The 23,335-nt window shown below is 42.3% G+C and overlaps 1 protein-coding gene across 2 annotated transcripts; it reads left to right on the top strand.

The window, feature by feature from the left end:
- The first annotated feature begins 11,289 nt into the window (after positions 1 to 11,289).
- Positions 11,290 to 23,181, top strand: LOC101156287 (myosin-7). Of its 2 annotated transcripts, XM_023950243.2 has the most exons (39): positions 11,290 to 11,308; positions 11,387 to 11,433; positions 11,855 to 12,066; positions 12,138 to 12,281; positions 12,365 to 12,521; positions 12,603 to 12,630; positions 12,708 to 12,813; positions 12,894 to 12,986; positions 13,329 to 13,392; positions 13,497 to 13,595; positions 13,675 to 13,778; positions 13,854 to 13,992; positions 14,078 to 14,196; positions 14,885 to 15,034; positions 15,109 to 15,279; positions 15,467 to 15,776; positions 15,867 to 15,943; positions 16,014 to 16,219; positions 16,304 to 16,427; positions 16,506 to 16,642; positions 16,723 to 16,978; positions 17,058 to 17,300; positions 17,386 to 17,562; positions 17,638 to 17,783; positions 17,881 to 17,971; positions 18,046 to 18,435; positions 19,560 to 19,686; positions 20,198 to 20,316; positions 20,405 to 20,601; positions 20,715 to 20,898; positions 20,992 to 21,157; positions 21,251 to 21,375; positions 21,458 to 21,766; positions 21,839 to 22,042; positions 22,112 to 22,408; positions 22,480 to 22,584; positions 22,666 to 22,761; positions 22,842 to 22,976; positions 23,061 to 23,181. In XM_023950243.2, the coding sequence occupies exons 3-39, from the start codon at positions 11,863 to 11,865 to the stop codon at positions 23,079 to 23,081; spliced, it is 5,820 nt and encodes a 1,939-aa protein (XP_023806011.1). In that variant the 5' UTR covers positions 11,290 to 11,308; positions 11,387 to 11,433; positions 11,855 to 11,862; the 3' UTR covers positions 23,082 to 23,181. The 2 variants fall into 2 exon arrangements, with proteins under 2 accessions (XP_023806011.1, XP_078794308.1); XM_078938182.1 differs by having other exon boundaries at positions 22,480 to 22,761.
- Positions 23,182 to 23,335: the final 154 nt, after the last annotated feature.

Below are 23,335 nucleotides of genomic sequence, written 5' to 3'. Positions count from 1 at the left end.
TCAGAAGAACGTAAAACATCCTGATTAGGAAAAATCTAGCAGCAGGAACGGCTTTAAAAAATGGACCTGCAGGGGATTCAGGACACATTTAGTGATGAAATGAAGCGTCTCATCTTTATTACATCATTTCTAGACCCTCTAGAAATGTAATGTAAAAATGTAAATGTAAAAATGTAAATGTAAGAGAAGTGTAACAAACTGGGGGCTCGTCCGGGATGAATTTGGTTTTTGTGATGGATTGTTTTTGGTGGGTAGTTTTCATTTTTGTTTTATGACATATAGCTTGCAAGTTGGCTCTTTGTCAGGGTTCTATGAGTAATATGGTTGATAGTTTTTGTTTTGAGAGTCCTTGTTGTTATGGCTTTTGATTTGGAGGATTTGGTTTTGGCTCTGTCTTTGGAGAAATAAAAGCTGACTAAATAAATAAAGCCGACTATAATAAAATGCTGCCCTGGAGGTCCTCGCCCATTCTGGTGCTCTGAATAATCTGTAAACAAAGATGGCAGAAGAAAAGAAAGAGACAGAAAAACCTCCCATTCCAGTGGAAAATATAAAAAAAAGACAGAAAATATAATTCAGAAGTAGAAAAAACACTAAATTACAGTCTCAGCCTTAATAGTTGTGGAAACCTGCTTTCAAGTTATAAATCTGCCAAAATAAAAGAATTTAGATTGAATTTTAAACCAAAAGATTTTTTCATAGAGTTGGATAAAATAAAAGTTTTTTTTTTGGTAAAGTTTCTACTAAGAATAGGCTATAGAAACCCTTTAAAGTGTTACTTTTTAAAATCTGTTACGTTCATCTTCAAAGTAAAAAAAGGAGATCAAATCTTCCTGCACTCCTTAGCTGAGTCCAGCCATCCATTAGTCTGCAGAGCATAAAAACTGCATGAACCATCTTCTTAGATTAGTTAGTATTTCTGGGAAGGTACTGGGCCATAAACTTCCAGGAATCATTATATAAAACATTGAACAGGTGTGCAACGTCTGAGTTCATTAGAGGACAGAAAGTATTCATGTTTGGGATTTTCTGCTTTGGGAAAATCCCAAAGATATCACAGAGAAAAGGTCTTTCCTAACAGCAAACATCAGGTTTCTTCTTGGTGAGTTGCATATGTGATTCAATTTTACTGCCTGGAAACGAAAAGACTTTCAAATCAGAGATTCAGTCTGTCAGATCAGTATTTCGGGCCTCATATATGATCACTTTGTGAGCCTCAATTTTAAGCTGCTTAATGTCATTTTTTCCACCTGAACAGTTATTCTTGCTGTTATTCATCATAAATGAGTTACTCTATTAATCAGAGGTTTTTAAGATATTTTAGAAACTGATGCCAGCCTGTCACCTAATGCCCAACTAACTACGACTAACTAGTCAAACACATATTGTATGTTTAGAACATTTGTGTGAGAAATCAGGGAAACTTTTGTTTTCTTGTTACAGTTAAGTCTAGTTTTATAGTATTTATTTTATTTCAATGGCCCAACCATTATCCCTACCTCCCCTCCTCTGCTTGAATATCTTGAATTGAATTATAATATGATCTTTTTACGTTTGACAGCAGCACATCCAAGTCCTTTTCAAAATAAAACACATCCTGTAAAAAAAAGATCATTCTGCTGCAGCAGATTTGATTGATTTAAAAAGGTACCTTCATCCTTTTTCTATTTTTACCATCAAATATGAATATGACATTATGACATACTGAATAGTTTTAAGAGACTGTTGTGCAGCAAAGGATGAAAACTACCAGCTTTTAGCTTATTCTAATAGAAATACTAAACCACTCGAATCCATCATTTAACTGACATGATAAAAATCTAAACATAGAATGAACTAAAACTACATATCTATAATTTATTTAGTATTTTTCTTCATAGCCAAAGAGCCACAATGGAGGGATAAAGGAGCCCCATGTGGCTCCAAAACCTCCACAGACCCTCTACAGATGATTTTTGATTTCTCAAAGGAAAATCAAATTCTTTGGATGTGAACTTCTGCTGTAACCTTTCCCAGGTTTCAGGCTTTCGAGAGTTACTGTGACCATACACCTGACGGAGTTCATCACAAAAAGGTGGACAAGATGAAAATTTAAAATCTGTGAAACCTTAAAAATGCTGCTTTTTTTCACAGTTTTACAACAAAAACTGAACCTCAAGAAAGTCAAATAAAAAAGAATCTTATCAAGTAAGTTGTTCAATAACAAAATAATCTTAGTATGACAAAACATGTCTTACTGACTAAAAGGCTTTTTGTTAAAATCAGAATTCTTGGTAAGACCATTGTCCAGACTTTTTTTGCTTATTTAAAGAAACTCTGCTAATTGGATAAGAACGTTTTACTTATTTCCGGTCATTTCTGTCTTTGCGATGCAAAAACCTTCATTTTGTAAATAATTTGGTGCTGATTTGAACTCCCTGCTCATGCGCTGCAGCTCATCATCCTGCAGTGATCACGCCTTGACGTGTGGAGGAGCTGCAGCAGAGCGGACAGCTGAGCATGGCGGTGGGCCTCCTGCGAGGTGACAGCCCAAGCCGAGGTGTGAATACCTGACATAAGGAGCTTCTCAAGTGGCGCGTGGAGACCCCTCCAGAGGAATCCCCCCAACATGAATCACAATTAGCACCTTGAAGTGAAAACGGTCTTCAGACAGCAGAGGCCTGACAGCTATCTTAACCTGCTCAAAGGTTACTCAGCAGCTGGTTTCACCTCCGGGATCAGTTTCAGTCTCGTCTATAATTTAATCACTTTATGCTGTAATAAACAATAATTTGATCATCCTATGTAGACAGTTATTTATAAGAAGACTGAAGTTTATTAAAAATGACTGATTCTGAAGTGGATCAAGTAAAAACTTTAATTGTAATTAAACTTAAAAGTAACCCTTGTGCTATCCTTGGCACTTTAACATTGGGAGTTGGGTCATCTAGACCCACTAGACAGTGCGCTGAACCTTTTTTCTTCAATGATTTGTGATCTTCACTGGTGTCCATGGATTACATGAAATCTTTCCACCTTTATCCACCTTTGTCATGGTAGGGAGAACACGTCAATGTAAGGGTGGGGTCATAGGATAGCACAAGGTGCAAGATGCACTCGGTTCCCAAAAGGAGCTACAAGTTGGCACTGATACAATCAACACAACCACTTCTCAGAATGGTATGAAGTAAACATCCATCCATTTTCCTAACTTGTTATCTCCCTTTTGGGGTCACAGGGATGCTGTTGGGTGAAGGCAGGGAACACCCTGGATGGGTCATCAGTCTGTCGCAGGGCACTCTATCACGCCCACACACACTTTAGAGAAGCGATCACCAAGCTGAGGGCTATTTTATGGGGTCTGAGCCGGACGATGGGAACAAAACCACAAACTAGTATAGCAATAGTGATGATTAATTATAGTAATCATAATTAGCAGCAGTTATTTATACACTATGAATTGATTGTCAAAAGTAATTATTTACGACAATCCTAATCAATGATTTACGCAAGAGTAACAACAAGAAAAACATGAATCATTGATTTATTTCTGTTTATCTGCTCAAACATTTGTAAGTCAGGAGGGACACTACGAAATAATAAATGTTTTTTGAACAGTTAATAATTGAAAATCTAACATTTTGGGCAACAATTTCAGCTTAGTAGTGTTTATATTTTCAATAGATTTGTCTGCTCATTTACTATGTCGGTGGAAGGCCTGCATTAGAGGCCTGACTGACTGTCTTTCTTGTTCTTTATCGGTGCAGCTCTAGACGAAGCTTCAGCTGCTTTCTGGGATTCTTTCTTTCTCAGGCCTTGTGAAAAAAGGCCGTAATGCAATGAGACATGGCATCTTGAAAAAAAACAACAACAAAATACTAATTTAAAAAGTAAGAGAATCAGGGAATGTTAGAATTTACTACCTTACAGTCTTTTACTGTGTCCCCTGCTGACAGAAAGCCCTTCCCACTAGTTAAAGAGGAGCAGCAGCTAAATAAACCGAGTCTCTCATCTTTTGCGTCCTCTGTGATGACGTGGAGGAAAGCTTTTAACTAACTTTGGGTTGAGACACTTTTGAGCAAGCATCAAGCAGCAACTTAGATGTACGTTAAAACAAAGACAGTGAATGGGAATTTGACGCGCAAATTGCGCTTGGTGTGAACAGTGAGTTCATTTAACCCTTGTGCTATCCTAGGCACTTTACCATTGGGAGTAGGGTCATCTAGACCCACTAGACAGTGCGCTGAACCTTTTTTCTTCAATGATTTGTGATCTTCACTGGTGTCCATGGATGACATGAAATCCTCTTCATCTTTATCCACCTTTGTCATGGTAGGAAGAACACGTCAATGTAAGGGTGGGGTCATAGGATGGCACAAGGGTTAAGTAATAAACGTGCGAGTCGTGGGTAATTCGCGGTACTCGTGTGCCTGAACTGTGGCTAGTGATCCGTTGCACTCCAAATTTGTTCCAAACAAGAATAAAACTTTAAAAAATTTGATTAAATTCCATTGTGATCTGTGATTATTTTAGAGCATCCCTTTAAGTGGTGCTCGTGGGTCACCTTGCGCCTGCGGGCACTGCGTTGGTGACCCCTGCTTTAGAGTAACCAATTAACCCATCAAGCATTTTTTTTTTTTGACTGTGGGAAGAAGCCAGCATGCCCAGAGAAAATCCCCACATGTACAGGAAAAACAAACTCTGCACCGAAACATTCCAGCTGGGATTTGAACCAGTGAATTCTGGTTTGTAGCAAGAGCGCTAACCACTAAAAAAACATATTTATGATTAACATCAAGCTAAAACAGTGCAGCATCGAAACGGGACATCTTTTCTTCTTTCCTTTTGTTTCTGTTTCAAAAAGTTTGAAATATATCCATGTTTCATGGCGTTCATCACAAAATCTGGGCCGGGGGGGTGGACGGTGGGGTTGGGGGGGGGTAACCGCTGGACGTTGCAGTACAGACCAGCTAACCTGCTCTGTCTTTTAAGACAAGAGATGTGTGATGACAGCTGAGAATGAGGTCGCTGTGGTTCATGAGGTGTGAAGTCAGAAGGAACGCAGGGCAAGAAGGTGATCGTACTTTTTCCAGCAACACTGGATCCCGTCATCACCTCCTGGAGAGACTGCCGGGTCTGAAGTCTAACTGCTAATAGCTCCTCCATCTCAACTGTATGTCTCCACATTCTGGACTAAATGTCATCCAATTTTTTTACCATTTCCACAACTCCCCCCCATCTTCCCTTGAGTTCAACCATCTGCCAGTGGAAGCTGATGGAAGTTGCTCACTGCAGACAATCATCGTGAAGCTGTCAAAAGCTGTGCTTTTTTGGTTCACAGTGGGTGCAAGACGGCTGAGGACGACAGTGAGGAAGTGAGAAAAAAATAAGAGGAATCTTGGAGTTGACAAGTGCTGCAAGAGCCTTCAGGGACAAGATCCTTCCCAATAGTCAGCTGGCAGGAGCCCAATATTTGACAGATTTTTTACGCTTGACACATTTTTTAAACGATGAAATGGGTTAAATTTAGCAGTTATTTATGGTTTAGCTTGTTTTTTTTCAAAAGTACAATTTGGAACTATTTATACTATGTTTGTGATTTAATTTTGTAAAACTGCATAAATAACAAAACAAAAAAACCAACATTAGTTTTGTGACTTAGATCAAGATAAATGTAAAATCATCCTTTGTGTTTCTCTCCTATAATAGTTTTAATTTTCAAAGATGGGACCCGCTCTGCTGTCCATGCACACAGTCTTACGCAGGTAGAAATTTGTAAGATACAGAAGGAAACTGCTTTGCAGCTTCAGGTGAAACTATTCAATCTTTGTGAACCCTGTAATCACATTTACAGTAAAGAAAGCTCTCGGCCCACTGCCCCACATCAGCGTTACAAAAGAAAAACTGAAAGCCAGCGTTTATCGTGTTTATTTGTCTGTTGTGATACATCGGGAATATCAAGCAACGGTGGCTTTGTGGAATTGAAGAGACTGTTTTGTTTGAGCTTATTGTAACTTTAGTAACTCGTCAAAATGTAAATATGTGTTAAGATACAATCTAGTATGGACGTAGAACATTTGTGATCCGACACACAATTGTTTCCTCAAAACAAACTCTTGTTACACCCAAAACTCTGCTCACACATCATGAAAGCAAATTCATTATTTTCAGCAGACTGCTGGCCAATTTAACCCTTTAACATCAGAGATAAATCCTTCCAACCAACACTCACTGCGCATGTGCAGACTGAAACGATGTCTTGGATCTCGTGGTTACTATACTGTTCTTTGCCGTTTTTGTGACTTGAGATTACTTGTAACCCTTGTGCTCTCTTAGATGACCCCACCCTTACATTGACGTGTTCTCCCTACCATGACAAAGGTGGATAAAGGTGGAAAGATTTCATGTAATCCATGGACACCAGTGAAGATCACAAATCATTGAAGAAAAAAGGTGCAGAGCACTGTCTAGTGGGTCTAGATGACCCAACTCCCAATGTTAAAGTGCCTAGGATAGCACAAGGGTTAATTGTATGCTTTATGCGACTAATGCAATGCTACACTTGTCAACTTTGCTCTGAATTTTTCGGCTAGCTCCCTACTTCAAATCTGGGTCTCATAAATTGTTTTCACACAGCATCATAATTCTGAGGCAAATCCCCTGTATACTAAATGAGTTGCATTGAATTTTGATCTAGAGCCTTTGTGCCACCCCTTGTTTCTATCTAGGATTAAATGTGCAGCCTGAAAAAAAATTCTTTTTTTCTTTTTTTTTCTTAACTTGTCCTGTCCAACAGCTAGGCAAACAGATGAGAGCTGAGGGCCTCTTGTGTTGGACATATTTTATTTTAACAAGAGGGGTTATTCATCTTCAGACAAACCAAAGGTATGTCTGAATAAACCCCTTTTGTAATTGAGGCCAAACTTTATTAATTTCAATCATGTTTGAAAATCTTTGGTTTTGGACCGGACGGAAAAGGAAAGAGGGGAAGAAGAGAGAGGGACGTTAGAGAGAGGGGGGGGTAGGAGGGTGATAATAGGAGGGGAAGGGGGGGTAAGACCATGAAGCAGCATAGAGCAGACAGGTTTACTGGTTGTTTATCACCACAGTGCGGTTCAAATGTAGTACAAAAAGGGCGGGGCCTGTTCACACACACTCAAATATTATCAACACACCTGCTAGCTGAAAAATGTCCACATGTCAACATGTACACAAAACAGATAGTGTTCACGAACGCATACCTATGCCTTTAAACCAACTAGTGTGAAATCTTTCATTCATTCAATCATGCAAACTATTAGTGCAAAGGTGAGCTAACACCTGTGCTCAAGTGAGTGTTTATGTTCTTCTAAAATGGATGGTGGAATGTGAAAAGAAGGAGGAGGAGCGCCCAGCCACCCCCACACCCAGACCCCCGCCGCAGCAGCAGCGGCAGCCGAAATTCCCCCAACGCCACACGGGAACAGGCAGGGAACAACCGCCCCCCGGGCGACCAAGACCGGCACCCAGGCCAGGGCCAGCAGGACCGCCGCGAGGCCCCCAGAGCCAGAGAGCAGGGAGGCGCAGAGGGAAAGAGAGCGCCGCCCCAGCCCAGCCAGGAAAGCAGCCCCCCGCCGCACCGGAAGAGCCCAACGCAGGGGCCCACCGGAGAGGGACGCCCACAGCCCCAGACGAGCACCCCACCACCACCCAGGAGTTCCGGGCATCCCCCCGCCCCGACCCCAGGTACGAGCCAGGACCCCCCAAGGGAGACCCGCTCCGCACTCCAGGCAGCCACTCACCCGGCCCACGGTTGGTCCAGGTAGGAGCAAGGCAGGGGCCCGCCGCCCCCGCCCAGGAGGGGGGAACCCCGGGGAAAAAAGGGCGGCCCACAAGGGGTGTTATAAATATGGCCCGACCAGGCTCGGCCATGTTGGAAGTTTGGCGGGGCCCAGCGCCCAGGGGCAAGGACCAGGACCCACCCCCAAGGGACACGAACACCCCCGGCTCAGGTGTAATATGAACCCCCCCACCGTGCGGAGAGAGCACCGCCGGGCCCAGGGAGCCGGCACCCAAGGGACACGGCCGCCATCGCCAAGGGGCCCACACCCCCCACCAGGGAAGGGGTAGGGGACAGATGGACCCAGGTCCCACCTTCCTTGTAAAATGTGTGTGCGTGTATGGGTGTTTGAGAGGGTGTTTGTGTGCATGTGTGTGTGTTTATGTTTGAATGTATATATTGAAGGGGGAGGGGTGTGTGTACTAAGGGGGGTGCAGTTAAAATTGGCGAGTAGGGCACTAAGGGGACATCTCCTGATTACTCACAGTGATGTCCCCTCACCCTCCACACCAAGGGACCCTAAATGTCTAAGGTGCGGTTAAAATTGGCGGGTAGGGTGCCAGGAGGACATCCGCTGCTTGCTGGCAGTGATGTCCAAGCACCCCCCCCTACCAAGGACCCTACATGTCTAAGGTGCAAATAAAACCGAAAGAGGGGGGGCCCACTCCATACGGCAACCATAGGAGGGGGGCCACTCCCAAGTAGCCCCCCCCCAAGGCGCATCGCAGGCTAGACCCCCCACCCCCTCACCCTAATATGAGGTTATATGAGGAAGGGGGTAAGTTGGGGACAGCTGGTAGACTGTCCCCCGGTGGTCAAACAGCCGTCCCCCAGCCCACCACCAGCAAAGGGGCCAGGGCCACCCAGCCCAGGGGCCCCACCCCTGGAGGCGCCGACACCCCAGGCCCGGCACCACCCACCCCACACAGAGAGAGAGGAGCCAGAAAGCGCCGCCCCCCCCGGAGCAAGCCCAGGCCCCCACCCCCAGACGCCGGCCCTAGATGAGCTCTGGTCAGGCCTCGACGGGACCGAGGAGGCCAACCGGCCGAGGCAACCACTGATTGCCTCAGCGGAGACTGAAAAAAAATTCTTTTTATGGCAATAAAATGATTCCAGGTTTGTTTAAATCAAAGACACAAATGAGCCTAAAGACCCACTGTTTGCAGGAGAGGTGACACAGCATGAAGCCTTTGTCCGCTTAAGCCCAGCAGAAGGAATCCAAAAAGAATTTCACAGGTTTATCTTTGTCCTCAAGGGTAAATGGAAGGGAAACAATGCTGGGGCAACAAGATGTGCAGTATGAAGTTACAGTGTGAGGCAGAATATACCGCGGTGACCTAACAACAGCTGCAGACATGGTCGTACCCTAGAGAAATGGATGTGCTTAGGAAGATTTACCATGAAAACAAGACTGTAAATCAAGGTCTGACTCTCAGTAAAGTGTGGTTTATTCAATTTCAACTGGATTCCCAATAAATCAAGGAATAAATAAGAGAAAAAGTCAATGGGATTTTGTGGGAGTGGTGTAAATAAATAAATATAGTTTGACTTGACCTTTGCCGTCAGTGACATTTAAAGTGGCATTATTGAAGTCACGTGGCTCGGCTCAGAGCTTAAGAACACAAGATCGTGTTGTAAAAACCTCCAGTCCTCCGTTTTCATGGCATGCTCAGGAATCTGGGCAAACACCCAGAACTGAAGAAGAACAGTGTAGAACAGCTGGTCTGGAGAAAACATCCATCTGATGCCTCAATGGGAAGTTTGATCAAAAGTCTGTCAAAATGTATGCTCTTAGGACATCAAGTATTGTAAAAAACTCAGAAATACCTTACTGGAGCAACAGAATGTTTTTTTTTTTTTTTTATTTAACACCACAAAAAAAGTATCTCTTCAATATATTATCTTAAAAAAACATTCTTATACTGTTATTTGCAACATGTGTAAAAAATGACAATGATTTTTTTGTAATCATACAATTGCCATTTAGGGTTCCATATTAATTCAGAAGTAAACATTTTAAAGACTGTTATAACTGCGTTTGTATTGAAGCATATTGCTATGAATGAAAATTCAGTAACACTTTCTTTTACAGTACAGTATTTACAGTGTACTTAAGTGGTATTTACTTGGTACTTATTGTGTAACTACTGGGTACTTTCCTTGTGTCCTGCTTGGCCTACTGTATTCAGGGACTTCCTGTCATTATCAGGGGTTCAGACATGATGAAATGACACAAAGTTATTTATTGATGCAAAATCTGAAAAACACAGAAAACTCGATTTTCAAACCATATTTATTACTCACAGAGAGATACTTGGCTTCAAAAGATTTTAAGAGGTTTCCTTCTGACTTTACTGACATATCAGGAAATAGTTGATATCTCTTGTTTTATTATTTCAACACTAATTGGGGTGTTTATTTACAACACGTGACTTGTTGAACTATTGTTTTTTTGGTTCAGCTCAGGTTTAACTCCGAAAGATTTGTGGTCTAAACAAGAAGCCTCCACATGACATGATGCAGACGGGCAGAAGACAGCTGAGAATGAGAGCCTCTGGCACCGACTTGATGTGCTGAGGAGCGGCATACAGGGTGCAGACAGCCCCCCATCATGAAGTTAGGGCCAACCTGAAAGTGTTAGGCTGTTAATCTCAGCAGAGCCTTGTGTGCTTCTTGAGTAGGTCTTCAGGTTGTGCACCCAATAAAAACAAGGCTTATGGATCTCCTCTTGTTAATGTGACACTTGTTACAAATAGTGACCCTGCTGTTGGTAAAAAATTTAAACAGGGGAAGGGTGACAACTGCTATGTATGTACTGTTTATTTACAGACAGGGCGCTGAAACCTTTCAAAGGAGGCAGCTGTCGTACTTTTGTTGCAGATTAAGGGGCGGTCAGCTGAGGTCTGCCGGGACGCAAGGAACAAGGCGGAAAAAGAATCTAGGTCAGAAATTCACGAGGTTATCTTTGTCATCCAGAACAATGGAAAAGGACAATGGGGGGGCAGAAGTTATGCAAGCGGGAGTATCAGAGGGTCTTTAAACTCAGAAATCAAGAAAATACATGTAATAACAGCGTTTATAGTAGATAATTTTATCACAATATGCACAATATTACCTAATTAAAGGACAAAAATGGCAAATAAAATGACACATTGTTGGTGTTTACGAGCTTAGATTTAAATGATTCCCAACACAAATACCAATAGTCTACCAAAAATGCTTAATATTAACCTAATCGAAAAAAAATTCTGTTAGAGTTATATTACTAAAGTCGACTCTGATGCCCAATCAGCTAATAATAGGCTTCAACATCAATATGCAGTCTAGCTGCTGGATAGTCATACTTGTTGTCAACAAGTATAACTATCTGTTTCCAAACACAGATGTCACCTTCTTTGTGTTTTGGCTCTGTCCATGTAGGGCAGCTGAATGTGCCAAGCTCTGCCTCCTGGATGTATAAAAAGGGGAGTTCTAAAAAGTGAGGCAAGGACAAGACAGCGGTACCTGCAGGTAAGCATCCAAACATGACTTCACATCACATCACATCACTGATCACATCTAAAAACTGTCTGTCTTTTGTCCTCACAGAGACCAACTGAAGAGAATCTGTCATAGAGGAGAGAAAAGAAAAACAGGTAAAGAGATGTATGATACCTCCCCCCTCAACACTGAAAAAACATTTATATTCAAAACTAAAGTTAAACCCAGTTGCATACAAATCTAATTATCTGCTCTATTATGCTCATGGTATTCATATTATTATTATTCCTTGTATTATTATTGTTGTTCTTTTGTTGTTTGAAAGCCCAAAAAGGCTTCAGATTTAAACACATTGATGCATTTTATGAATACCATTTCTAGGGAAAAGTACTAAAAAGTCAATGTATAGAGACTACAGATAATAAACATTATATCTTTTAATGATTTTGAACTTTAAAATATTCAATTCATAATTATTCTTCATAGTCGAAAGGCCTTTGAAAGCACAAGTTAATATGCTTAAAAGTGATTTTAGTAAACTTATATCACATTTAATTGCTACATTTTGCTCCACAGCTTTTAAGATGGCAGGAGAAGCCCTCATGGCGGAGTTTGGGTCTGCAGCCCCCTTCCTGAGGAAATCAGAGATGGAGCGCCTGGAGGCTCAGACACGCCCCTTTGACATGAAGAGGGCTTGCTTCGTACCCGACCCGGAGGTGGAGTTCGTCAAAGCCACCATCGCCAGCAGAGATGGTGACAAAGTCACCGTCGAGACTGCAGATGGAAAAGTACGTTTGAGCACTTGTGGTTTCAGATTAGAGGTATCTAGAAAGGTAACCATGGCGGTAAATCTTCCCAGACTGTCACTGTTAAGGAGGTTGATGTCCACCCCCAAAACCCGCCAAAGTTTGATAAAATCGAAGACATGGCGATGTTCACGTTCCTCCATGAGCCCGCTGTGCTGTTTAACCTCAAAGAGCGTTATGCAACATGGATGATCTACGTGAGTGCGGACCCTTTCATTTAATGACACATCTTCCTTCACTCTGGTTCAAATAAAGCCATCCTGTGTGTTTCCATCTGCAGACCTACTCAGGGCTGTTCTGTGTGACCGTCAACCCCTACAAGTGGCTGCCAGTGTACGACAAGTTGGTGGTCGCTGCTTACAGAGGGAAGAAGAGGAGTGAAGCTCCTCCTCACATCTTCTCCATCTCTGACAATGCTTACCAGTATATGCTGTCAGGTGGGTTCAGCTTGGATGCAGCAGTTTGTGGTGCAACCAAAGCATGAAAGCTAACACCAATCTTTGTCTTCAACTTTACAGACAGGGAGAACCAGTCAATCCTCATCACGTGAGTCCATCTCTATCCTGTTAGGAACCATTTTTGATCTCCAATGTGTTCATGCCATTTGTCTTCCCTTTTCTCAGTGGAGAATCTGGTGCAGGAAAGACTGTAAACACCAAGAGAGTCATCCAGTACTTTGCCAGCATTGCAGCTGCTTCTGGCAAGAAGGATCCCAGTCAGGAGAAAAAGGTAAGTGCATTTGACTTAATCCTGCAGTATATTCAAAACCACTTTAGACAATGAAATAGGACACATCTTGATGTGTGCAGGGTACTCTGGAAGATCAAATCATCCAAGCCAACCCTGCTCTGGAGGCTTTTGGAAACGCCAAAACCATCAGAAATGACAACTCCTCCAGATTTGTGAGTTTCCTCATCATTTTTATTCAGAAAACAGAATTTTTTAAGTAAATTTGCTTTGTTCATAATTGAACCAATTATAACCCGAGGTGGTGTCATGGTGCTGAGTAAGAAAGTAAAACTGGTTCTGATAGAAAAACTTTGGAAAAAATTAAGATTGTTCAAACAAAAATGAAGAATAACCCCTCCAATGGGGCAAATTATTACTATATTACAATAAAGTATTTTGGTGAAGTCATTCAAAAAACTGGACAAACAACCAAAAATATATACCGGTAACATTTTTTAATTCAAAACATGAACATTGGACAAAATCTTTCATGTTCAAATAAATTGTGTTTACAGGGTAAATTCATCCGAATCCACTTTGGCGTAAGTGGGAAGTTGTCCTCTGCTGACATTGAGACATGTGAGTAGAGCGCTGCACCAACTCACCATCAGTTATGTTTTTTCTATCCTTGACATATAAATAGTTTGAGAATTTATACGATTCTTTGATTTTTCTATTTTTAGATCTGCTGGAAAAATCTCGTGTCACCTATCAGCTGAAGGCTGAGAGGGACTACCACATCTTCTACCAGATTCTGTCCCAGCAGAAGCCTGAACTTCTTGGTGAGAGAAAGTTAGATAATTGTCAAAGTGCAACAAAGATGCTGATGCAACACAAAACCATAAACTTTATCTTTAACAGAAATGCTGTTGATCACAAACAACCCATACGACTATGCCTACATTTCCCAAGGAGAGACAACGGTTGCGTCCATCAGTGACTCAGAAGAGCTTATGGCTACTGATGTGAGAAAAGTTGGTTGAATGAGAGGAAGACCACACATGCAGATTTGCTATTAACTTTCGATTCTGTTACTTTAGGAAGCTTTTGATGTTCTGGGCTTCACCCAAGAGGAGAAGAATGGCATTTATAAGCTAACTGGGGCCATCATGCATTATGGAAACCTGAAGTTCAAACAGAAGCAGAGGGAGGAGCAAGCAGAACCTGATGGCACAGAGGGTAAAAGCTCATCAGATCTCCTTGTTTGTGTCTGTCAACAGGATATTGTATAAAAATTCCTAAATGAGACAATATTTTACTACAGATGTCGACAAAGCGGCATATCTCATGGGTCTGAACTCGGCTGACATCATTAAGGGCCTATGCCACCCAAGAGTGAAAGTAGGCAATGAGTGGGTCACAAAAGGTCAAAGTGTACAACAGGTAAACTGACAAAAAAGCCATTGACTGGGAATGGGAACTCGACTTAGTGACCCCACCCCCCAAACAGGAAGTACCTACTGGTTCAAACAAGCCAAAATCCCATAGACTTTGTTTTAAACAAAGAGTAAAATACGTTAAGAACCTTTACACGTTTATGAGAAATAAACTATTTATCAGAATAACCATTCTTACCCTTCTACCTTTTTTAACATGTTCTTGCTAAACCTAATTTTTTTTCATAATAATTATTCTGTAGTGAGATTTATTTTAGTTATAAACTGGCCAATCAGATGCCTCAATGAAAGTATGGGAGCTCAGATGAAATGTTCAAAGACTTTGATTGACAGAACATTCTGATCCCACTTCAAGTGTTAGGGGTGTGGCTTTCCAACAAACTCACAACTGATTGGTAAGAGTGGTTGTCATAGTAGTTGACTCATATAGACTTGAACCAATCACTGCTTACTGAAGATTCTGGTTTCAACGTGGTGACGTGTTTTATGGAAAAATGGTGACAGAATTGACTTCATTTCGTTGGAACTGGAAGCAAACCATTTTCTATGGGTGACAGCACACTCACTCAGTCCAGGTCTCATATACAGCCAATGCAAAACACACAGAATGTACGTTTTGTGAGGTAAAAATCCACCCTCTGCACTGTGAATGAGTTTGCGGTCTCTGTTTTTAGGTGTACTACTCTGTTGGCGCTCTGGCCAAGTCAGTGTATGAGAAGATGTTCTTGTGGATGGTGGTGAGAATCAACCAGTCGCTGGATACCAAACAGCCACGTCAGCACTTCATTGGCGTGTTGGACATTGCTGGATTTGAGATATTTGAAGTATGTTCATGTTTGCTGGACATCAGTTTCTCATTGAGACTTTGCATCCAATCCTCTTTGCTTTTGGTTTCTAGTTAAACACCTTTGAGCAGCTGTGCATCAACTACACTAATGAGAAGCTCCAGCAGTTCTTCAACCACCACATGTTTGTGTTGGAACAAGAAGAGTACAAGAAAGAGGGTATCGTGTGGGAGTTCATTGACTTTGGCATGGACTTGGCTGCCTGCATTGAACTTATTGAAAAGGTTGGTGTCTTCCAGACTTTGAGATTCTTGGCATTTGAAAAACTATATCTTCATGTTTGCAGTAAACTGTCTTACAACTGCTTTTTAATGTCAATAAATGGGATAAATATTTTAAAAGTCATTGATTGGTGAAAATATGATTTAATTGATACCTCATTTCAACTGTATGTATCACCTGTTCCTTCAGCCCATGGGTATCATGTCCATCCTTGAAGAGGAGTGCATGTTCCCAAAAGCCAGTGAGGCGACGTTCAAAGCCAAACTTTATGACAACCATCTGGGGAAAAGTCCCAACTTCCAAAAACCCAGGGCTGTCAAAGGGAAAGCAGAAGCTCATTTCTCCCTGGTCCACTATGCTGGTATTGTTGATTACAACATTTCTAACTGGCTTGAGAAGAACAAAGATCCACTGAATGAGACAGTGGTTGGACTTTATCAGAAGTCCAATCTGAAGCTGCTGTCCATGCTTTTTGTTGGCTATGCGGGAGCTGACGCAGGTAAAGTGTCTTTAAACCTTCGGATCCAAATGATTATCTTCCAGCTGATGAACAAGAAGCAAAATCTGAATATTAAATTCTCTCTCACAGCCCAGGATGCAGGAGGAAAAGGAAAAGGAGCAAAGAAGAAAGGCTCTTCCTTTCAGACTGTGTCTGCTCTGCACAGGGTAAAGCATCTATAAGTGTCGGCACATGTCGTAGGTTGAATATTTAACTTATTTTGGAATATGTTCACAGGAAAATCTCAATAAACTAATGACAAATCTCAGATCTACTCATCCTCATTTCGTGCGGTGCATCATCCCCAATGAGACAAAGACTCCTGGGGCGATGGAGAATCCTCTTGTCATGCACCAGCTCCGCTGTAACGGCGTGCTGGAAGGCATCAGGATCTGCAGGAAGGGATTCCCCAACAGGATCCAGTATGGGGACTTCAAGCAAAGGCAAGACAATACATTACAATGCTTTAGCTCACTTTGCACTGTCCTTGAACTGCTTGTAATGATGTTGGGCTCGTGTCATTTAAGATACCGCATCTTGAACCCCAGCTCCATCCCTGAAGGTCAGTTCATGGACAACAAAAAAGCCACAGAGAAACTTTTGGGCTCTTTGGACATTGATCATGAACAGTACAGGCTTGGACACACAAAGGTTGGTTCAGTTCCAGGTTGAAGTGCCTTTATGTGTCCGTGTTTTTAAGAAATTACGATTAACCCTCTGCAATATCAGGTGTTCTTTAAAGCTGGCCTGCTTGGTCTTCTTGAGGAAATGAGAGACGATCGTCTCGCTCTCATCATCACTAGATTTCAAGCGAGATCCAGAGGTCTTCTTGCCAGGATTGAGTTTCAGAAAATTGTTGAGAGAAGGTAGGTGTTAAATTTTCCCAATAAACATGAACTTTTTTTTTACTAAAAACGTGACTCAAAGTCCCTGGTGTCATCCAAAGGGATTCCTTACTCGTGATCCAGTGGAACATTCGTGCCTTCATGGGAGTCAAAAATTGGCCCTGGATGAAGATGTACTTCAAGATTAAGCCTCTGCTGAAATCAGCTGAGACTGTAAAAGAGATGGCGAACATGAAAGAGGAGTTTACAAAGCTCAAAGATGCATTTGCAAAGTCTGAAGCCCGCAAGAAAGAGCTGGAGGAAAAAATGGTTACCTTTCTCCAAGAGAAGAATGACTTACAGATTCAAGTCCAGTCTGTAAGAGTAATCACACATCACACCATGCAACACATACACGCTGTTGAGACCTAAAACAGGTTTGACTTCCCCTTTCCAGGAGCAAGACAGTCTTAATGATGCTGAGGAACGTTGTGAAGGTCTCATCAAAAGCAAGATCCAGCTGGAGGCCAAAGTCAAAGAGCTGACAGAGAGAGTGGAAGATGAAGAAGAGATGAATGCAGAGTTGGCCGCAAAGAAGAGGAAGTTGGAGGATGAGTGCTCAGAGCTCAAGAAGGACATTGACGATCTGGAGCTCACTCTGGCTAAAGTGGAGAAGGAAAAACATGCCACTGAGAATAAGGTATGAGACATAATATTTGAATTTGCTTCTCTGGAGACACCAGATTCAGAAATGAATGGCAGTTGGTGTATATGTACTGGTATAGGTTAAAAACCTGACTGAAGAGATGGCAGCTTTGGATGAAATCATTGCCAAGCTGACTAAAGAGAAGAAAGCTCTTCAGGAGGCCCACCAGCAGACGCTGGATGACCTTCAGAGTGAGGAGGACAAAGTCAACTCTCTCACCAAGGCCAAAGCCAAGCTGGAACAGCAAGTTGATGATGTGAGTTTCATTAAGGTTCAGTATGTGAAAGGTCAAGATGGAGAAGGAGTAGACAGAGTAAATGTTGTTTTTCAGCTTGAAGGATCGTTGGAGCAGGAGAAAAAAATCAGAATGGATCTGGAGAGAGCCAAGAGAAAACTGGAGGGGGACTTGAAACTTACCCTAGAAAGTGTCATGGATCTGGAGAACGACAAGCAGCAGCTGGAGGAGAAACTCAAAAAGTAACATTTTCTTCATCTTTCTCAAACATAAAAAATTAAAAGGAAAACTTCATACTGGAAATGTTTTTTACTTGAATCTTTTTGTCTTTGAATGCAGGAAAGAATTTGAGCTAAGTCAACAGCTCAGTAAAATTGAGGATGAACAGGCAATGGCTGCTCAACTCCAGAAGAAACTCAAAGAGTTACAGGTAAAAATAGATTTGCACTCACTGTATTTTGTGACAATATTTTTATAATATATAGCAATTTTGCGAACTCCAAGGCCCGCATTGAGGAGCTGGAAGAAGAGCTGGAGGCAGAACGAGCTGCTCGGGCCAAAGTGGAGAAGCAAAGGGCCGACCTGAGCAGGGAGCTGGAAGAGATCAGCGAGAGACTGGAGGAGGCTGGAGGAGCCACCTCTGCCCAGATTGAGATGAACAAGAAACGGGAGGCCGAGTTCCAGAAGATGCGCAGGGACCTCGAAGAGGCAACTCTGCAGTATGAAGCCACGGCTGCGTCTCTGAGAAAGAAGAACGCAGACAGCAATGCTGACCTGGGCGAGCAGATCGACAACCTGCAGAGGGTCAAACAGAAACTTGAGAAGGAGAAGAGTGAGCTCAAACTGGAGCTGGACGATGTGGTTTCCAACATGGAGCATATCGCCAAAGCCAAGGTAAGCCCTTCCTTACAAATGTGTCAACAAATCTTACAGACTGCTTTTTGGTTTGGGATTTATCATGAGATTCATGGTTAATGGAGCAAAAGATTCTTGCAACTTCCATATAAAACCCAAACTATTAAAATGTAATTTCCCAAAATTATGTTTACCAGTTTGAGCCCTTATTTCCATAGACTTCTGTGTCAAGAAATGTCTCTATATAATTTTATAAATATGCTAGAATTCCAGATTTACACCAAGTGGCTTGAAAATGTTACATAATAATTACCGTAGATTTACCTTTTCATTTTACGTCTTTCACCGTTTTTCATAGTTTTGTTGCATATCAGCTTAACATGAACAACAAAATCACAGGTTTTCTTAACAAAAACAGAAATGTTTGGTCCTAGCCTTTAACCCCAATGTTTCTTAAATTTTAACTTACAATTTTATCATAAACATTGACAACCCTGATATTTCTCATCCATAAACGTTAACATTTTACCATAAATGTACTGTGTTTCTAATATCCACATTTTCGTAACATGTTTTTAAGCATTGTTAGCTGTTAACCCATTTACCCACACTGATGCAAATATGAACCAAACCACTCCAAATGAACCAAACCATTCCAAAATAACCTTAATTTAGCATCTACTTGAAACCAAAACATAAGTGACATTTTTACTATAGCTGGAAATACATTGAGGCCTCAACAGCTTAAGACGTCTATTAGAATTCCGAAGAGTTTCTATTATTAGCATGCAACTTATTGTTTTGTTTTTTAACTATCATTCTAGCTTAATATATTTTTTTTGGCATGAAAGTGCATTATTCTCAACATGAACTATAAAAGTAGCCTGACATTTCCATCATAAATACCCTGAATAATTTAAACATTAGAATTTAGCATCACTGCATACATCATTTCCTTCTTCTTCCACACAGATATCCCATCCTTTTGCATTTTTGTTGTACATTTCATCCACTTTTCATATATTAATTTTCACTACTTTGTTTGAATCCGTTATTAGAATTTCCAAAATACATTTCTCCAATCATTGAGAAATATGGGGAAAATACTAAGAACTGTGGATATTTTTTTGTTCGAAGCTGTAACTTGAAATCATTTCCTTCAGACCAACTTAGAGAAAATGTGTCGCACTCTGGAGGACCAAGTTTCTGAATATCGGTCTAAGTCTGATGAGGCCCAGCGAGCAATCAATGACTTCACCATGCAAAAGGCAAAGCTTCAAACTGAAAATGGTAACATTGTATTATTTCATCTAATAGTTTAGCCATCACCAGGCAGAAGCTCCGCTGTCATCTGCTCTCTCGCAGCTCCCAAAGCAGCAGCTTTTTGTTTATTATCCAACAGAGCAACACGAAAACATGTAAAATACGTCATAAGATAGATTCTGTGTCAAGCAAGGAGATATTACCGCACCAGTCAAGGACGACCACGCCTGCAAGTCTAGTCTGCAATCCAAAGGTGTCTCTTCTTCCATAAACAACTCAGCACAGAAAAGAAAACATGACCCCAGCACTTCTTATCCGGTGATGCATGCAGGTTTCACTGTTCACTTTGCAGCAAGCAAGCACAGGTGTTATTACAAGACACCTGAATATAAAGAATCAAGTAAATGCATTTAAAAAAAAAAAGCATAAAAATATTATGGAATCCCTGATCACCTCCACAACACTATGCAGTTCAGAAATCGGTTTCTAGGAGCTTGGAGATAAATTGCCACTTGGAAACTATAAAGGTTTCTTGCAGGTGAGCTTATCAGGCTGATGGAGGAAAAGGCCTCATTGGTGTCCCAGTTGACCAGAGGAAAGCTATCCTCCACCCAGCAGGTTGAAGATCTCAAGAGACAGTTAGAGGAAGAAGTGAAGGTACGTTTCATTTCAATTTTTGAAATTTTTAAAAAGGAAATTTCAGTGTTCTCAAGAAGAAAATCAAACAAATCTATTGTACTTTAAGGCCAAGAATGCACTAGCTCATGCAGTGCAGTCTTCTCGCCACGACTGTGATTTGTTGAGGGAGCAGTTTGAGGAGGAGCAGGAGGCCAAAGCCGAGCTCCAGCGCAGCATGTCCAAGGCCAACTCAGAAGTGGCTCAGTGGAGGACCAAGTATGAAACAGACGCCATCCAGAGGACAGAGGAGCTGGAAGAAGCAAAGTAGGGCCTTGCTGGAATATAATTACAGATAATAAAATGCAATTTTATTTCGATTCGCCATTTGATGCGGGGAGAAGCTATTAACAGTTTCTTTTGTATGATTTTGCTGTTAGAAAGAAATTAGCTCTGCGCTTACAGGATGCTGAGGAAGCAGTTGAAGCTGCAAATGCCAAATGCTCCTCCCTGGAGAAAACCAAACACAGGCTTCAGGGTGAGATTGAGGATCTGATGGGGGATGTGGAGAGGTCTAATGCTGCTGCTGCAGCCCTGGACAAAAAACAAAGGAACTTTGATAAGGTAATTCTACAGACTACAGAAAATTAACCTTTTGAGTTTGCTTGGGAGTCTTAAATGAAATAAATCTGATAATATAAACGGATGCTTGACCAGGTCCTTGCCGAGTGGAAGCAGAAGTTTGAAGAGTCCCAGTCTGAACTGGAGGCTGCCCAGAAAGAGGCTCGATCCCTCAGCACGGAACTTTTTAAACTGAAAAACTCCTACGAGGAGTCTCTGGATCATCTGGAAACCATGAAGCGAGAAAACAAGAACCTCCAGGGTGAGCAAATGACCCTCACAGGACTTTTTCACCGATTAAATTCTATAAAAGAGGTTTGTAAGACAGAAAAATCAATGAGTTTGTTTCAAACAGAGGAAATTTCTGACCTCACCGAGCAACTTGGTGCGGGAGGAAAAAGCATCCACGAGCTGGAGAAAATCCGTAAACAGTTGGAGCAGGAAAAGGCCGAAATTCAAACTGCTCTGGAGGAAGCAGAGGTACAAAATACTCGCAAGGATTGAGCTGCGTTTGAAAGGTATCCACGAAAAGTGTACATTTTTAAAACTGTTTCATCAAAAGGGTTCCCTTGAGCACGAGGAGACCAAGATCCTTCGAGCTCAGCTGGAGTTTAACCAGGTGAAGGCAGACATTGAGCGGAAGATGGCGGAGAGAGATGAGGAGATGGATCAGGCCAAGCGCAACCACCAGAGAGTGGTGGAAACTCTGCAGAGCTCCCTGGAGGCGGAGACCCGCAGCAGGAACGAGTCTCTCAGACTGAAGAAGAAGATGGAGGGAGATCTCAATGAAATGGAGATCCAGCTGAGCCAGGCCAACCGGCAGGCAGCAGAGGCTCAGAAGCAGCTGAAAGGAGTCCACGCCCACCTCAAGGTGATGAGCGGAGGATGCACTGTGACTGGAAGGGTCAGAAAGTTGCATCATTGAGAAATGTTGCTGTTACAGGACTGTCAGCTGCAGCTGGACGACGCTCTCAGAGGAAATGACGATTTGAAAGAAAACATCGCCATCGTTGAGAGACGCAACAACCTGCTGCAGGCTGAGCTGGATGAGCTGAGGTCTCTGGTGGAGCAAACCGAAAGGTGCCGCAAACTGGCCGAACAGGAACTGCTGGACATCAGCGAAAGAGTCCAGCTGCTTCACTCACAGGTACATCCCCACCCCTCCAACCGTAGATGCATCCTCACTCCCCGCTGATGCTTCACAGTTCCTCCACAGAATACCAGCCTTCTGAACCAGAAGAAGAAGCTGGAGACTGATGTGGCTCAGCTCCAGAACGAGGTGGAGGAGGCTGTGCAAGAGTGCCGAAACGCTGAGGAGAAGGCAAAGAAGGCCATCACTGATGCGGCCATGATGGCGGAGGAGCTCAAGAAGGAGCAGGATACCAGCTCTCACCTGGAGCGCATGAAGAAAAACATGGAGCAAACCATCAAGGATCTGCAGCACCGCTTGGATGAAGCTGAGCAAATCGCCATGAAAGGTGGCAAAAAGCAGATCCAGAAGCTGGAGACCAGGGTAAACGCTTCAGTCTTTAGAGTTCAGACATCCGAGCCACTCAAATCTATAAAAGATTTTACCTTATCCAGGTGAGGGAGCTGGAAAATGAGGTGGACATGGAGCAAAAGAAAAGCAGCGACTCCGTGAAGGGAATTCGCAAGTATGAGAGGCGTCTCAAAGAGTTAACCTACCAGGTAAATTCCACAGCTCCTCTGCAGCAGATACCACATGATAAAAAAAGTCATGCCTTAATGAGCAATGACACTTCTGAACAGGTGGAGGAGGATAAGAAGAACCTGAGCCGCCTGCAGGACCTGGTGGATAAACTGCAGATGAAAGTGAAGTCCTACAAGAGGACTGCAGAGGAGGCGGTGAGGAAAAAATCCTTAGTGCTGAGCTTTGATTTGGGGCTTCAACAGACTTTGAATTGCTCCCTAACTGTTATTTTCAGGAGGAACAATCGAATGGAAATCTAGCTAAGCTGCGGAAGATGCAGCATGAGCTGGAGGAAGCAGAGGAGAGGGCAGACATAGCAGAGTCTCAGGTCAACAAGCTGAGAGCACGGAGCAGAGATGTTGGAGCCAAGGTGGGGAACTATAGATCATGGTGACATTTTCAGAAAAAAACAAAACATCAGTAGTAAGTCTAAACTCTTCTCTTTTTTTGACAGAAATCCCGTGAGGAAGAGTAAAGTTATGTGCCAGGCTGACATAAGCACAACTGTAGAGTAGTCCATGTTCTTTTTTTCTTCGTGCAACACGAGTGGAATAAAGAACAGAGTTGCAAATGTACCATTTTTGTAGAGTTATTTCTTTCAAAACACTTATCTGAAAGACAGCATATGGTTTGACCAATGGTGTATTCCCCCATAAAATCCCAGGGCAGCTCCCTCCACATAAACATGAGGAGAAATCTCTCAAACTCTAACTATACCAATAATTTGCT

This window comes from Oryzias latipes, chromosome 20, assembly GCF_053564925.1.
Source record: "Oryzias latipes strain Hd-rR chromosome 20, Olatipes_Hd-rR_3.1".
In the NCBI taxonomy this organism is placed as follows: domain Eukaryota; kingdom Metazoa; phylum Chordata; class Actinopteri; order Beloniformes; family Adrianichthyidae; genus Oryzias; species Oryzias latipes.
Note: the sequence above shows the minus strand (reverse complement) of the source record. Positions and strands in the feature narration are given on the sequence as shown.

Coding starts and splice junctions, on each gene's coding strand:
- LOC101156287 (XM_078938182.1), top strand. CDS start 11,863: ATGGCAGGAGAAGCCCTCATGGCGGAGTTTGGGTCTGCAGCCCCCTTC. Junction 16,979..17,057: donor TACAGATTCAAGTCCAGTCT/GTAAGAGTAATC, acceptor TCCCCTTTCCAG/GAGCAAGACAGTCTTAATGA. Junction 17,301..17,385: donor AACATGCCACTGAGAATAAG/GTATGAGACATA, acceptor GTACTGGTATAG/GTTAAAAACCTGACTGAAGA.